Source organism: Mobula birostris, chromosome 1 (assembly GCF_030028105.1).
Source record: "Mobula birostris isolate sMobBir1 chromosome 1, sMobBir1.hap1, whole genome shotgun sequence".
Classification (NCBI taxonomy): domain Eukaryota; kingdom Metazoa; phylum Chordata; class Chondrichthyes; order Myliobatiformes; family Myliobatidae; genus Mobula; species Mobula birostris.
Window position 1 is genome coordinate 222142074 of NC_092370.1, and position 14236 is coordinate 222156309.

General features: G+C 48.5%; 1 protein-coding gene across 5 annotated transcripts in view; it reads left to right on the forward strand.

The window, feature by feature from the left end:
* The window catches only part of LOC140205041 (nesprin-2-like), a 209158-nt gene that overhangs the window by 94162 nt on the left and 100760 nt on the right, over window positions 1-14236 (forward strand). For 4 of the 5 annotated variants that reach the window (XM_072272150.1, XM_072272167.1, XM_072272130.1 and 1 more), the window contains 5 exons: window positions 3769-3870; window positions 7758-7877; window positions 8265-8465; window positions 11982-12155; window positions 13926-14057. In XM_072272150.1, coding sequence (XP_072128251.1) covers window positions 3769-3870; window positions 7758-7877; window positions 8265-8465; window positions 11982-12155; window positions 13926-14057 — 729 coding nt within the window. The remainder of the gene's footprint in view (window positions 1-3768; window positions 3871-7757; window positions 7878-8264; window positions 8466-11981; window positions 12156-13925; window positions 14058-14236) is intronic. The other variant, XM_072272140.1, reaches the window with a different exon arrangement.

A 14236-nucleotide genomic window follows, 5' to 3' on the forward strand; every position in this document is an offset into this window, starting at 1 on the left:
TATTCCTGCTCGTACCTTGCCTGTAATACCATTGGCTCTCATCTTGTTAAGCAGATGCTTAAAGGCCTACTGAAAATCCAAAAAAAAAATCCACTGACTCTCCTTTGTCTATCCTGCCTGTTATTTCCTCAAAGAATTCAAACAAATTCCTTAAGGAAACCTTGCTGATTTTGGCCTATTTTGTCATGTGTCTTCAAGTTCCCTGACTTCAACACAAAATAATCTGCAGATGCTGGGATCAAAACAACACTCACAGCACGCTGGAGGAACTCAGCAGGTCGGGCAGCATCAGTGGAAACGATGAGTCGACTCATCGTTTCCACTGATGCTGCCCGACCTGCTGAGTTCCCCTGACTTCAACATCTTTCCAACCACTGAAGTCAGGCTAACTGGCCTATAATTTACTTTCTTTGGCCTCTCTCCCTTCTTGAAGAGTGGAGTGACATTTGAAATCTTCCAGTTCTCTGGAGCCATTCCAGAATCTAGTGATTCTTGAAAGATCATTATTAATGCCTCCACAATCTCTTCTGCTACCTCTTTCAGAACCCTGGGGTGTAGTCCATCTGGTCCAGGTGACTTATCTACCTTCAGATCTCTCAGCTTCCCAAGCACCACCTTAGTAATAGTAACGACACTCACTTCTGCCCCTGACACTCTCGAATTTCTGGCATTCTGAAGACTGACGCAAAAAAATTACTCAGTCATCCGCCATTTCTTTGTCTCCCGGTGTCTACCAGCGTCATTTTCCAGCAGTCCGAATCAGAATCAAGTTCATTATCTCTGACATTTGTCATGAAATTTGTTGTTTTGTGACAACTACACAGAGCAAAGCATAAAAATTACTTCAAGTCACAATAAGAAATAAAGCAAAACAAGAGCTGATAGAAATTTATATAATGGAGTAGAAATGTCAAATGCTAGTGGGCAGAGTTTAAGATGAAAGAGGGATAAACACATTGATAAGAAAAGTTTAGAAAATAAGGTACACTGAAACATACAGTGAAATGCACTGTTTGTGTCAACAACCAACACAGTTTGAGGACGTGCTGGGGGCAGCCTGCAAGTGTCACCGTGCTTCCGGCACCAACACAGCATGCCCACAACTCACTAACCCTAACCTGGAGGAGCAAATTTATAAGGAGATAGCAGATATTTGTAGTAAGCACAAGGTTGTGATTGTGGGAGATTTTAATTTTCCACACATAGACCGGGAAACCCATTCTGTAAAAGGGCTGGATGGTTTGGAGTTTGTAAAATGTGTGCAGGATAGTTTTTTGCAGCAATTCATAGAGCAGTGTTGGATCTCCTGTTGGGGAATGAGATAGGTCAGGTGACAGAGGTATGTGTTGGGGAGCACTTCGGGTCCAGTGATCACAATGCCATTAGTTTCAAAATAATTATAGAGAAGGATAGGACTGGACCCAGAGTTGAGATTTTTGATTGGAGAAAGGCTAACTTTGAGGAGATGCGAAAAGATTTAGAAGGAGTGGATTGGGACAATTTGTTTTATGGGAAGGATGTAATAGAGAAATGGAGGTCATTTAAAGGTGAAAGTTTGAGGGTACAGAATCTTTTTGTTCCTGTTAGGTTGAAAGGAAAGGTTAAAAGTTTGAGAGAGCCATGGTTTTCAAGGGATATTGGAAACTTGGTTCGGAAAAAGAGAGAGATCTACAATAAATATAGGCAGCTTGGAGTTAATGAGGTGCTCGAGGAATAAAAAGAATCTTAAGAAAGAAATTAGAAAAGCTAAAAGAAGATATGAGGTTGCCTTGGCAAGTAAGGTGAAAATAAATCCCAAGGGTTTCTACAGTTATATTAATAGCAAAAGGATAGTGAGGGATAAAATTGGTCCCTTATAGAATCAGAGTGGATGGCTATGTGCGGCGCCAACAGAGATGGGAGAGATTTTGAACAATTTCTTTTCTGCAGTATTCACTAAGGAAAAGGATATTGAATTGTATAAGGTAAGGGAAACAAGTAGGGTAGTAATGGGAACTATGATGATTAAAGAAGAGGAAGTACTGGCGCTTTTAAGGAATATAAAAGTGGATAAGTCTCCGGGTCCTGACAGGATATTCCCTAGGACCTTGAGGGAAGTTAGTGTGGAAATAGCAGGGGCTCTGACAGAAATATTTCAAATGTCGTTAGAAATGGGGATGGTGCCGGAGGATTGGCGTATTGCTCATGTTGTTCCATTGTTTAAAGAGGGTTCTAAGAGTAAACCTAGCAATTATCAGCCTGTGAGTTTGATGTCAGTGGTGGGTAAATTGATGGAAAGTATTCTTAGAGATGGTATATGTAATTATTTGGATAGACAGGGTCTGATTAGGAACAGTCAACATGGATTTGTGCGTGGAAAGTCATGTTTGACAAATCTTATTGAATTTGTTGAAGAGGTTACTAGGAAAGTTGAGGAGGGTAAAGCGGTGGATGTTATCTATATGGACTTCAGTAAGGCCTTTGACAAGGTTCCACATGGAAGGTTAGTCAGGAAGGTTCAATCGTTAGGTATTAATATTGAAGTAGTAAAATGGATTCAGCAGTGGCTGGATGGGAGACACTAGAGAGTAATGGTGGATAACTGTTTGTCAGATTGGAGGCCGGTGACTAGTGGTGTGCCTCAGGGATCTGTACTGGGTCCAGTGTTGTTTGTCATATATATTAATGATCTGGATGATGGGGTGGTAAATTGGATGAGTAAGTATGCAGATGATACTAAGATAGGTGGCCTTGTGGATAATGAAGTAGGTTTTCAAAGCTTGCAGAGAGATTTAGGCCAGTTAGAAGAGTGGGCTGAAAGATGGCAGATGGAGTTTAATGCTGATAAATGTGAGGTGCTACATTTTAATCAAAATAGGACATACATGGTAAATGGTAGAGCATTGAAGAATGCAGTAGAACAGAGGGATCTAGGAATAATGGTACAGAGTTCCCTGAAGGTGGAATCTCATGTGGATAGGGTGGTGAAGAAAGTTTTTGGTATGCTGGTCTTTATAAATCAGATCATTGAGTATAGGAGTTGGGATGTAATGTTGAAATTGTGCAAGGCATTGGTAAGGCCAAATTTGGAGTATTGTGTACAGTTCTGGTCACCGAATTATAGGAAAAATGTCAACAAAATTGAGAGAGTACAGAGGAGATTTACTATAAAGTTACCTGGGTTTCATCTCCTAAGTTACAGAGAAAGGTTGAACAAGTTGAGTCTTTATTCTTTGGAGCGTAGAAGGTTGAGAGGGGACTTGATAGAGGTATTTAAAATTATGAGGGGGATTGATAGAGTTGATGTGGATAGGCTTTTTCCATTGAGAGTGGGGGAGATTCAAACAAGAGGACATGAGTTGAGAGTTAAAGGGCAAAAGTTTAGGGGTAACATGAGGTGGTAGCTGTGTGGAACGAGCTTCCAGCAGAACTGGTTGAGGTAGGTTCGATGTTGTCATTTAAAGTTAAATTGGATAGCTATATGGACAGGAAGGGAATGGAGGGTTATGGGCTGAGTGCAGGTCGGTGGGACTAGGTGAGAGCAAGAGTTTGGCACGGACTAGAAGGGCCGAGATGGCCTGTTTCTGTGCTGTAATGGTTATATGGTTATATGTACATCTTTGGATTGTTGGAGGAAACTGGAACACCCGGAGGAAATCCACACGGTCACAGGGAGAACAAAGTCCTTACAGACAGTGGCAGGAATTGAACCCTGATTACAAGCACTGTAAAGCATTACGCTAACTGCTAAACTGCAATTCTTTGTTGCTTTGTATGTTCCTGCAACAGGTGAAGCTGAAACAGCTACAGGCTGCGTTGTCAGAGAGGAGAACGACTGTACAGCATCAACTGTTGGAGTCTCCAGGCTGCAGTCTGGATGAACAGCTGCAGGTAACTCACAGCCCTCGCTACACCGCAGACCCTTCCCCAGAGGGAGACTCCACAGGGGCACTAATTGTGCAAGTGTGGGTTGTAGATCTTGGGGTCCATGTCCATTGTTCCCTCAAAGTTGATCTGCAAGTTAATGGGATTGTTAAGAAGGTGTACAGTATGTTGGCCTTCATTAGGCAAGTTGATAGGGTTGTTAGCGAGGTAATACTGCAGCGCTATAAAACTCTGGTGAGACCACTCTTGGGATATTGTGCTCAGTTCTGGCCACCTCATTATAGGAAGGATGTAGAAGCTTTAGAGAGGATGCAGAGGAGATTTACCAGGATGCTGCCTGGATTGGAGAGCATTGGCTTATGAGGATAGGTTGAGCGAGCTCGGGTTTTTCTTTGTAGTGAAGGAAGATGCGAGGTGACTTGACAGAGATGTGCAAGATGAAAAGAGGCGTAGATCAAGAGGATAGCCAGAGACATTTTCCAGGGTGGAAATGGCTAATATGAGAGGGCATAATTTTAAGGTGATTGGAAAAAAGTGTAAGTGGGATGTTAGAAGGTTTTTTTTTATATACAGAGAATGATAAGTGTGTAGAATACCCTGCTAGGGGTGGGTGGTGGTAGAGGTATTCAAGAAACTAGGTAGGCACATGGATGATAGAAAAATGAGGGCAGTGTGGGATGGACAAGTTAGATTGATCTTTGAGTTAGGTTAAAACTCAGCACATCATGGAAACCAGGCTTCCCTTGATGGACTCCATGGGAGACTGGTGAAGAAGGTTCAGTCACTCAGCATTCAGAAGGAGTTGTAAATCTGATTAGACATTAGCTTTGTGGGAGAAGGCAGAGAGTGGTAGTAGGTGGTTGCCTCTCTGACTGGAGACCTGTGACTAGGGGTGTGCTGCAGGATTCGGTACTGGGTCGCTTGTTGTTTGTCATCTATGTCAATGATCTGGATGATAATGTGGTTAACTGGATTGGCAGATTTGCAGATGACACCAAGATTGGGGGTGTAGTGGACAGCAAGGAAGGCTATCATGGAGATCTCTGCTCAATCATCTCATCAACTTATCACCTGCAGTAGGGATCCCAACACACTTGACCACTACTACACGATGATTAGGAATGGCTACCATTCCATGCCTGGATTGCATTTTGGCAAATCTGATCACTTGGCAGTCCTTCTACCTATAAACAGGCAGAGGCTAAATAGCTAGGACAACAAGAGGTGGTCGTGGGAGGCAGGGAAGTGCCTATGGGATTGATTCAAATCGGTGGACTGGGCCGTGTTCAAGGACTCTTTGGAGGATCTGAATGAATATACTATACTTGTATGGACTTTATAAAAGCAGTCGTAGATGAGTGTGTTCCCACAAAATCATTGAGTCTTCCCCAACCAGAAACCCTGGATGAACATGAGATCTGCAATCTGCTGAGGGCCAGATCAGTGGCGTTCAAGTGTGCCGACCAAGTAAAATACAAGAGCTCCGGGTGTGATCTCCAGGAGCACCATCTCATGTGCCAAATGTCAATGCTGGACCAAACTTAAATCACTGAATGATGCTGGACAGCTGTGACAGGGCTTGAATGCTATCACCTCCTACAACATGAAACCAAGTGACAACAGTGCTTTGCTTCCAGATGAGCTCACTCTGACCATCAAAACATTGAGGAACCATTGTGAACTCCCACAGACCCCAACAGCCCTGTGGTTTCAGTCTTTGAGGCTGACATGAGAACATCCTTCAGCCGATACTATTTCTTTGGCTCTTCACTCAATCCTGGAACACCTGGGCAGTGAAGATGTGCACATTGGGATGCTCTTCATTGACTACAGCTCAGCATCCAATACTCCCATCCTTCACCACGGAAAGCATCAGGCTCAAATATGGTATCTAGCCGAGTACTAAAGACCTGTGCTGATCAACTAGCTGGAGTGTTCACCAATATCTTTAACCTCTGTCTTCAGCAACACACATAAAAGTTGCTGATGAGCGCAGCAGGCCAGGCAGCATCTCTAGGAAGAGGTACAGTCGACGTTTTGGGCCGAGACTCTTCATCAGGACTAACTGAAAGAAGAGCTAGTAGGAGATTTGAAAGTGGGAGGGGGAGGGGGAGATCCGAAATGATAGGAGAAGACAGGAGGGGGAGGGATAGAGCCAAGAGCTGGACAGTTGATTGGCAAAAGGGATATGAGAGGATCATGGGACAGGAGGCCTAGGGAGAAAGAAAAGGGGGAGGGGGGAAAAGCCCAGAGGATGGGCAAGGAGTATAGTGAGAGGGGACAGAGGGAGAAAAAGGAGAGAGAGAAAAAGAATGTGTGTATATAAATAAATAATGGATAGGGTACGAGGGGGAGGTGGGACATTAGCGGAAGTTTGAGAAGTCAATGTTCATGCCATCAGGTTGGAGGCTACCCAGACGGAATATAAGGTGTTGTTCCTCCAACCTGAGTGTGGCTTCATCTTTACAGTAGAGGAAGCAGTGGACAGACATATCAGAATGGGAATGGGACGTGGAATTAAAATGTGTGGCCACTGGGAGATTCTACTTTCTCTGGCGGACAGAGTGTAGGTGTTCAGCAAAGCGGTCTCCCAGTCTGCGTCGGGTCTCGCCAATATATAAAAGGCCACATCGGGAGCACCGGACGCAGTATATCACCCCAGCCGACTCACAGGTGAAGTGTCGCCTCACCCGGAAGGACTGTTTGGGGCCCTGAATGGTGGTAAGGGAGGAAGTGTAAGGGCATGTGTAGCACTTGTTCCGCTTACACGGATAAGGGCCAGGAGGAGATCAGTGGGGAGGGATGGGGGGGACGAATGGACAAGGGAGTCCATTGGGAATAGAATCAGAATCGGGTTTAATATCACTGACAAATGATATAAAATTTGTTGCCTTACTGCAGCAGTGCAATGGAATACATAAAATACTGTAGATTATAAATCACAACAACAATATATATGACAGAATAATTGGTGCAAAATGAGGGTAAAACAGTGAGACAATGATCATGGACTGTTCCGAAATCTGATGGTGGAGGGGGAGAAGCTGCCTTAAAACAATACTCGCAATACGCTGGAAGAACTCAGCAGGTCGGGCAGCATCCGTGGAAACGATCGTCCGACGTTTCAGGCCGGAACCCTTCGTCAGGACACTTCGTCGGGTTCCGGCCCGAAAGGTCGACTGATCTTTTCCACGGATGCTGCCCGACCTGCTGAGTTCCTCCAGCGTGTTGTGAGTGTTGCTCTGACCGCAGCATCTGCAGATTATTTTGTGTTTATGAGCTGCTTTAAACTGCCGAGTATTCTTCCTGCTGAGGGCTGGGCGTCATGTCTGCAGGGCCACTGGTAATCACGGTTACTTCCCTGAGAGCCGTGTGGGCCGGATGTATCAATGTGTTGCCCACTCCCTGCATTCAGAATGACTTGGAGCCAGTGAGTGGTGGATGATTCACTCAATGCCAACCGTACCCGGCCAGCCACGTGACAGGCCAGACACAGGAGATGCTCGAATTGGGTTTCAGACAAAATTCTGTCTGCTTGAGTTGTGTGTCTGAATCTCATAGCTACAGTGATGGGGGTGGGGAGCATAAGAATTTTTCAATATCGATGTTGTAGTAGAGAGAATTTGATTATTATAGTGAATGGAGAAGTTGCAACTGAGAAATAACGAGATCTCACCCTGTACCCCTCTCTCTCCCCCCTTACTCCCCTCTCCCTGTACACCCCCTCTCTCTCCGCCCCTTCTCTCCTGTCTCCCCTCTCTCCCCCTCCACCCCCCTCTCCCTGCATTCCATTTCTCCCTGCCCCCTCCTCCCCCTCTCTCTTTCTCTAACCCCCTTTCTCCGACCTACCCTCCTCCTTCCCCACTGACGCCCATCTCTCCGCCCTGTTGCAGGTGGTGGGGGGGCTGGCGGCTGAGCTGCTCCAGTTAGAAGGGAGTCTGCTGGAGCTGCTGGGCACGATGGATCGGTGGAATGCAGGTCCCTGCTGGGAGCAGGAGGTCAACGTGCTGGAGGTACAGACGCTAGTGACGGGATAACCCTGCCCCTTCCTCAAACCCCCCCCCGCACTGTGTCTCCATCTCATTCCGACTCCCAGTCCCATTCCGACCCCACTCCCAATCCCATTCCCTATAGCCTGGGCAGAAGGAGCATTGACAATCACCCACACCAACACTAGACTCCGAAGCCCCCTCCCCAACATTGCCACCTCGCACTCCCCATCCGATTCTTCCCGTTTCTCTCTCCATCCACCCCACACTCTCTGCCCTCCCCCTTTCTCCTCTTCCCCTCTCCCCGTCTCCCTAAACCAGGTAACGTGGTCTGGTGAAACTCCAGAATGTGACCCATGACCTATGACCTCCCGGTCCTGGTCTCTGAGCTGCCATTGCTCTACCCTGAAGGAGGCGCTGGAGGACAGCTGGACATGGGTGGGCGAGCAGAGGAGGGAGATTCAGCACTGCCTGCTGCTGGGACGTCAGCACCAAGGGCTCCTGCAAGGTCTTGCCTCCCTACTGGAGAGCGAGCAGGTGACTGCTGGCCCAGATGAACCTCTTCTGTTCCGGAGCATCAGTGAACTACAGACCCACCTGCAGCGATACAAGGTACCTCCCTCGAGTTACTACTGTCATCCTGGCCGTGTCTCCATTATACATTGGAGAGGAGGGGTGATGGGGAGAGGGGGAGGGGATTGGAGGGGTAACGGAGAGAGGGGGAGGGGTGGAGGGGATTGGAGGGGTGATGGAGAGTGGAGGAGGGGAGGGGTGGAGGGGTGATGGGGAGAGGGGGAGGGGAATGGAGAGGTGATGGAGAGAGGGGGAGGGGAGGGGTGATGGAGAGGGGAGAGGGGAGGGGTGATGGGGAGAGGGGGGAGGGGAGGGGTGATGGGGAGAGGGGGAGGGGATTGGGAGGGTGATGGGGAGAGGGGGAGGGGATTGGAGGGGTGATGGAGAGAGGGGGAGGGGTGGAGGGGATTGGAGGGGTGATGGAGAGAGGGGGAGGGGATTGGAGGGGTGATGGAGAGAGGAGGGGAGGGGTGATGGAGAGGGAGGAGGGGAGGAGTGATGGAGAGAGGGAGAGGGGATTGGAGGGGTGATGGGGAGAGGGGGAAGGATGATGGGGAGAGGGGGAGGGGATTGGAGGGGTGATGGAGAGGGGGGAGGGGATTGGAGGGGTGATGGAGAGAGGGGGAGGGGAGGGGTGATGGGGAGAGGGGGAGGGGATTGGAGGGGTGAAGGGGAGAGGGGGACGTTATGTCCTGATAGAGGTGGTGGGCTTGGCAGGTTTGGTCTGACGAGTTTGTTGAATTATTGCATAGCGGCCTGTAGATGGTATAGACTTTGTGAACACCTTCACTTTATAAGACCATAAGACACAGAAGGAGAATCTGCCGCAGAAGTCAGGATTTCTGTGGCCAACCATTTTGATTCAACTTTTCTTTCCTATTCCCTCATGTCGGTCCATGACCTCCTCTACTGCCATGACGAGGTCACACTCAGGTTGGAGGAGCAACACCTCATACTCTGTCTGGGTAACCTCCAACCTGATGGCATGAACATTGTTTTCCAGTAATTCCTCCCCTTCTCTTTTTTCACATTCCCCATGCAGGTTCTGCCTTTGTCCTGTTTCTTCTCTTTACCTACTCATCACCTGCTTCTGTCCCCTTTCTCCCACGGTCCACTGTCCTCTCCTAGCAGATTCCTTCTTCTTCAGACCTCAACCTCTTCCATCTATCACCTCCCAGCTTCTCACTTCATCCTCCCCCACCCCACCCCAACTTACCCACCAGCTGTCTCACCTATCACCTGAGAGCGTGTACTCCACTCCTCCCCGCACCTTCTTATTCTGGCTTCTTCCCCCTTCCTTTCCAGTGCGGATGAAGGGTCTTGGCCGGAAATGTGGACCTTTCTGTCAATGCTGCCTGACCTGCTAAGTCCCTCCAGCATTTTGTGTGTGTTGTTTGTGGTTATGTAGCACCTGTATGAGTCGTTGGTGAGGCTGCACGTGGTCTACTGCGGTCAGTTTTGGACACCTGTTATAAGGAAGTTATAATTTAGCCGGAAAGAATGCAGAGAAGAATCATGGGGAAATGGGAATCAGAATCAGGTTCATTATCACTGGCACACCGTGACTTGAAATTTGTTTACAGTGCATGTCACAAACTGTATGTTACAAAATAAATAAATCATGAAAAAGATGAATAATGAGGTGGTGTTCGTGGTTCACGGACTGTTCAGAAATCTGGGGGAGGAGAAGCTGTTCCTGGCATTGAGTGTGCCAGGATTCGAGGGCTCAGTTATAGAGAAAGACATGCAAAATGCTGGAGGAGCTCAGCAGGTCAGGCAGCATCTATGGAGGGGAACAAACAGTCAATGTTTCAGGCCGTGACCCTTCATCATGACACTGAGTTATAGTGTAACACACACAATTTGCTGGAGGAACTTGGCAGGTCAGGCAGCATCTGTGGAAAGAAACAAACGTTTGACGTTTCAGGCCGAGACTCTTCTTCAAGACTGAAAAGGAAGGGGGAGAACACCAGAATAAAAAGGTGGGGGGTGGCTGGAAGGAGGGTAGACAGAAGGTGATAGGTGGAGCCAAGTGGGTAGGACAGGTAAGGGGCTGGAAAAGAAGGAATCTGACAGGAGAGGAGAGTGGACCATAGGAGAAGGGAAAGGAGGAGGGGACCTGGGGGAGGTGATAGGCAGGTGAGAAGAGGTAAGAGGCCAGAGTGAGGTACGGAAGAAGAGGGGAAAAAAATTTTATCAGAAGGAGAAATTGATATTCGCAACATCAGGTTGGAGGAATATAGGATGTTGCTCCTCCACCCCAAGGGAGGCCTCATCTAGGAACAAGAGGAGGCCCTGGACCAGCACGTCAGAACAGGAATGGGAATCGGAACTAAAATATTTGGCTACCGGGAAGTCCCGGAGGTGCTTGATGAAGCAGTCCCACAATTTACGATGGGACTTGCCAATGTAGAGGAGGCCACATCAGTAGCGTTGGACACAGCAGACTTGCATGTGCAGTGTTGCCTCACCTGGAAGTACAACTTGGGGCTCTGCTGGAGCTGAGGGAGGAGGTTAACAGACAGGTGTAGCACTTGGGTGGCTTGCAGGATTAAGCGCCAGGAGAGAGATTAGTGGGGATAGGCAAATGGATATGGGAATCATGGAGGGAGTGATCCCAGTGGAAAGCAGGGAGTGGGAGGGGTAAGGATATGTTCAGTGGTAGGATCCCTGTGTAGATGATGGACATTGCGGAGGATGGCGAGTTAGATGCAGAGGCTGATGGAGTGGTAGGAATTTGGGTAGGTTGGGACTTCATTCTTTGGAGCCTGGGAAACTGAGGTGTATACATCCAGTAGGGGCATAATAGGGTGAATGCACGGAGTTTTTTTCTCTCAGGAAGTGGAAATCAAGAATTGGAGAGCACAGGTTTAAGATGAGAGGGGAGAGATTTGATAGGCACCTGAAGGACAACTACTCACGCAGAGACATGCAGGGTGTCATAGTCATAGAGCAGAACAGCACAGAAGCAGATCCTTCGGCCCATCTAGTCCATGCCAAGATCTTATTTTGCCTAGTCCCATTGACCTTCACCTGGACCATATTTCTCCATACCCCTTCCATCCACGTACCTATACAAACTTCTCTTAAATGTTGCAATCAAATCTGCAAACACCACTTCCTCTGGCAGCTCGTTCCATGCTCTCACCACCCTCTCAGTGAAGAAGTTCTCTCTCATATTCCCCTTAAATATTTCACCTTTCACCCTTAACCCATGACCCCTAGTTCTAGTCTCACCCAACCTCAGAGGAAAAAGCCTGCTTGCATTTACCATATCCGTATCCCTCATAATTTTGTATATCTCTATCAGATCTCCCCTCATTCTCCTACACTCCAGAGAATGAAGTCCTAATCTATTCAACCTTTCCCTATAATTCAGGTCCTCAAGTCCTGGCAACATCTTTGTAAATTTTCTCTGTGCTCTTCTAGTTGGAATGAGTTGGGTCGGTTGAGTTCTGGGGTAAGGTCGGTGGCATGTGGCTGCATGGTCTGAGGGTCGGGGGCACTGTGAGCTTCTACTGCCCTCCTGCGATAACCCCTCTCTCCCTCCTGCAGCTCTTTTTCCAGAGGCTGGAGGGTCACGTGAGTGCTGCCGAGCAGTTTTCCATGGCGGTTCCAGAGCGGGCGATTGCCAGGCACAAGGAGAGGTGGATGGAACTGGTGAACAGGCACATGGAGATACAGTCGCAGGCCCTCAGGTGGGGGGTGCACATGGAGACCACACTCCAGGTGAGGACCTGTCCCACCACAACACCCAGGCACGACGCAGCCTTCCACATGGCTTGCACCCAGGCACGCAGCACACGGTGTGGGAGGGTCGTACTGTACGAGAGAGCGGTGCTTCTGTGGGAGGGTCAGTACCGTGGGGGGGGTGAGTTCTGTGGGAGGGTCAGTACCAAGGGAGGGTCGATTCTGTGGGGGGTGGGGGGGGGCGGTACCGAGGGAGGGTCAGTTCTGTGGGAGGGTTGGGACCGTGGGAGAGTCTGTTCCATGGGAGGGTCGGTACCGTGGGGGGTGTCAGTTCTGTGGGAGGGTCGGTACCGAGGTTGGTACTGTGGGACGGTTGGCAGAATGGTAGTGTAACTGTTAGCATAAAGCTCTATAGCGTCAGTGATTGGTGTTCAATTCCCACCACTGTCTGTAAGGAGTTTGTATGCTCTCCAATTACCGTGTGGGTGTCCTCCCACATTCCAAAGATGTACAGTATAGGTTAGGGTTTGAAAGTTGTGTGTATACTACGTTGCTGTGGGGAGCATGGTGACTCTTGTGGGCTGCCCTCAGCACATCATCAGACTGTGCTGGTTGTTGACACAAACTGTGTTATTATGCTACTATATTAACACCCTACACTATGATGTATGGCTAAACTACCGTGACTACAGTTGTGCTGGGTGGTCCACAACTGTCTGCCACACTTGTTTATAATATGGCCATTCAGCCCATCGAGTCCCTGCTCGCTTACAGAGTAATCCCATTTTCCTGCTAGGTTTTCCCATAGCATTCCATCAGCAGCGGCAAGATCTTACCACTCATCTTAAGCATGAGATTCTGCAGCTGTCAGAAATCTTGAGCAACTCACACAAAAGGTGCAATGTCAACCATTTATTCCTTTTCATAGATGCTGCTTGACCTGCTCAGCATCTCCAGAACTTTGTGTGTGCGTTACCGCTCATCCACAGGCAAGGCACGATCTGAATTAAGATGCCAGTTTTAATGTAGTGGGAAGCTGGGGCACCTGGAGGAGATGGATGCAGGAAGGCAGATGCACACAGCTGGAGGTCTGAGGCAGCCCTCTGCCAGGTGACCACATACGCCATCATGTAACATTCAGGAACTGACTGGTTGAAGGGAAATGCCTGTTCCTGGACCTGGTGGTGTGGGACTTAAGGCTTCAGTACCTCCTGCCCGATGGCGGCTGTGCAAAGATGGTGTGGCCTGAATGGTGGGGATCTTTGAGGGATGTTGCCCCCTCGAGGCAGCTTTCTCCTAATGTGTGCCAATGGTATTTGTGCAGATGGACACAACGGTCGGCATGGATGAGATGGGCTGAAAGGCCTGTTTCTGTGCTGTATTACTCCATGACTTGTGCTGGATTAAGGTTTAAAAAAAGATTACCTTTGTTTGTCATATGTACATCAAAACATGAGTGAAATGTGTTGTTTGCATCAATGACTGATATAGTCCGAGGATGTTCTGGGGCCAACCTATAAACGTGCATGCCGCAATCCTAACCCTAACCTGTACGTCTTTGGAATTTGGGAGGAAACCGGAGCACCTGGAGGAAACCTACATGGTCATGGGGAGAACATCCAAACTCCTTACACGGCAGTGGGGATTGAACCCCAGACAGTGGTCACTGACACTAATAAGCGATTGTGGTAAAAGCTACGCTACTGTGGCCATCACAGTTTTTGGAGTTCGTGCTGCAGTGAAGCGTGTGGCTAGACTCACTTTGCCAGCTTACTGGCTATGTGCCAATTTCTCCCCTCTGATCGGAAGGTCTGGGCTGAGCTGGAGGCCAAGCAGGAGGCTCTGACAGAGGAGGTAGAGACACTGAGCTCCCGGCTACCGTCCGTCGGGCTGGTGGAGGAGACGAAGGAGCACGTGGCTGAACTCATCGGCACCCTTCAGGTCAGTCGCATTGATGGGGCTGCATAGGGGACTGTTGTGGGAAAGACGTAGTTAAACTGGAGACCGTGCAGAGAAGATTGACCAAGGGCCTGAGTTATAGGCAGAGGTTGGCCAGGCTGGGTTTTAATTCCTTGGAGCCTAGGAGAACGAGGGGGGACCTTTTAGAGGTGTAAAAAATT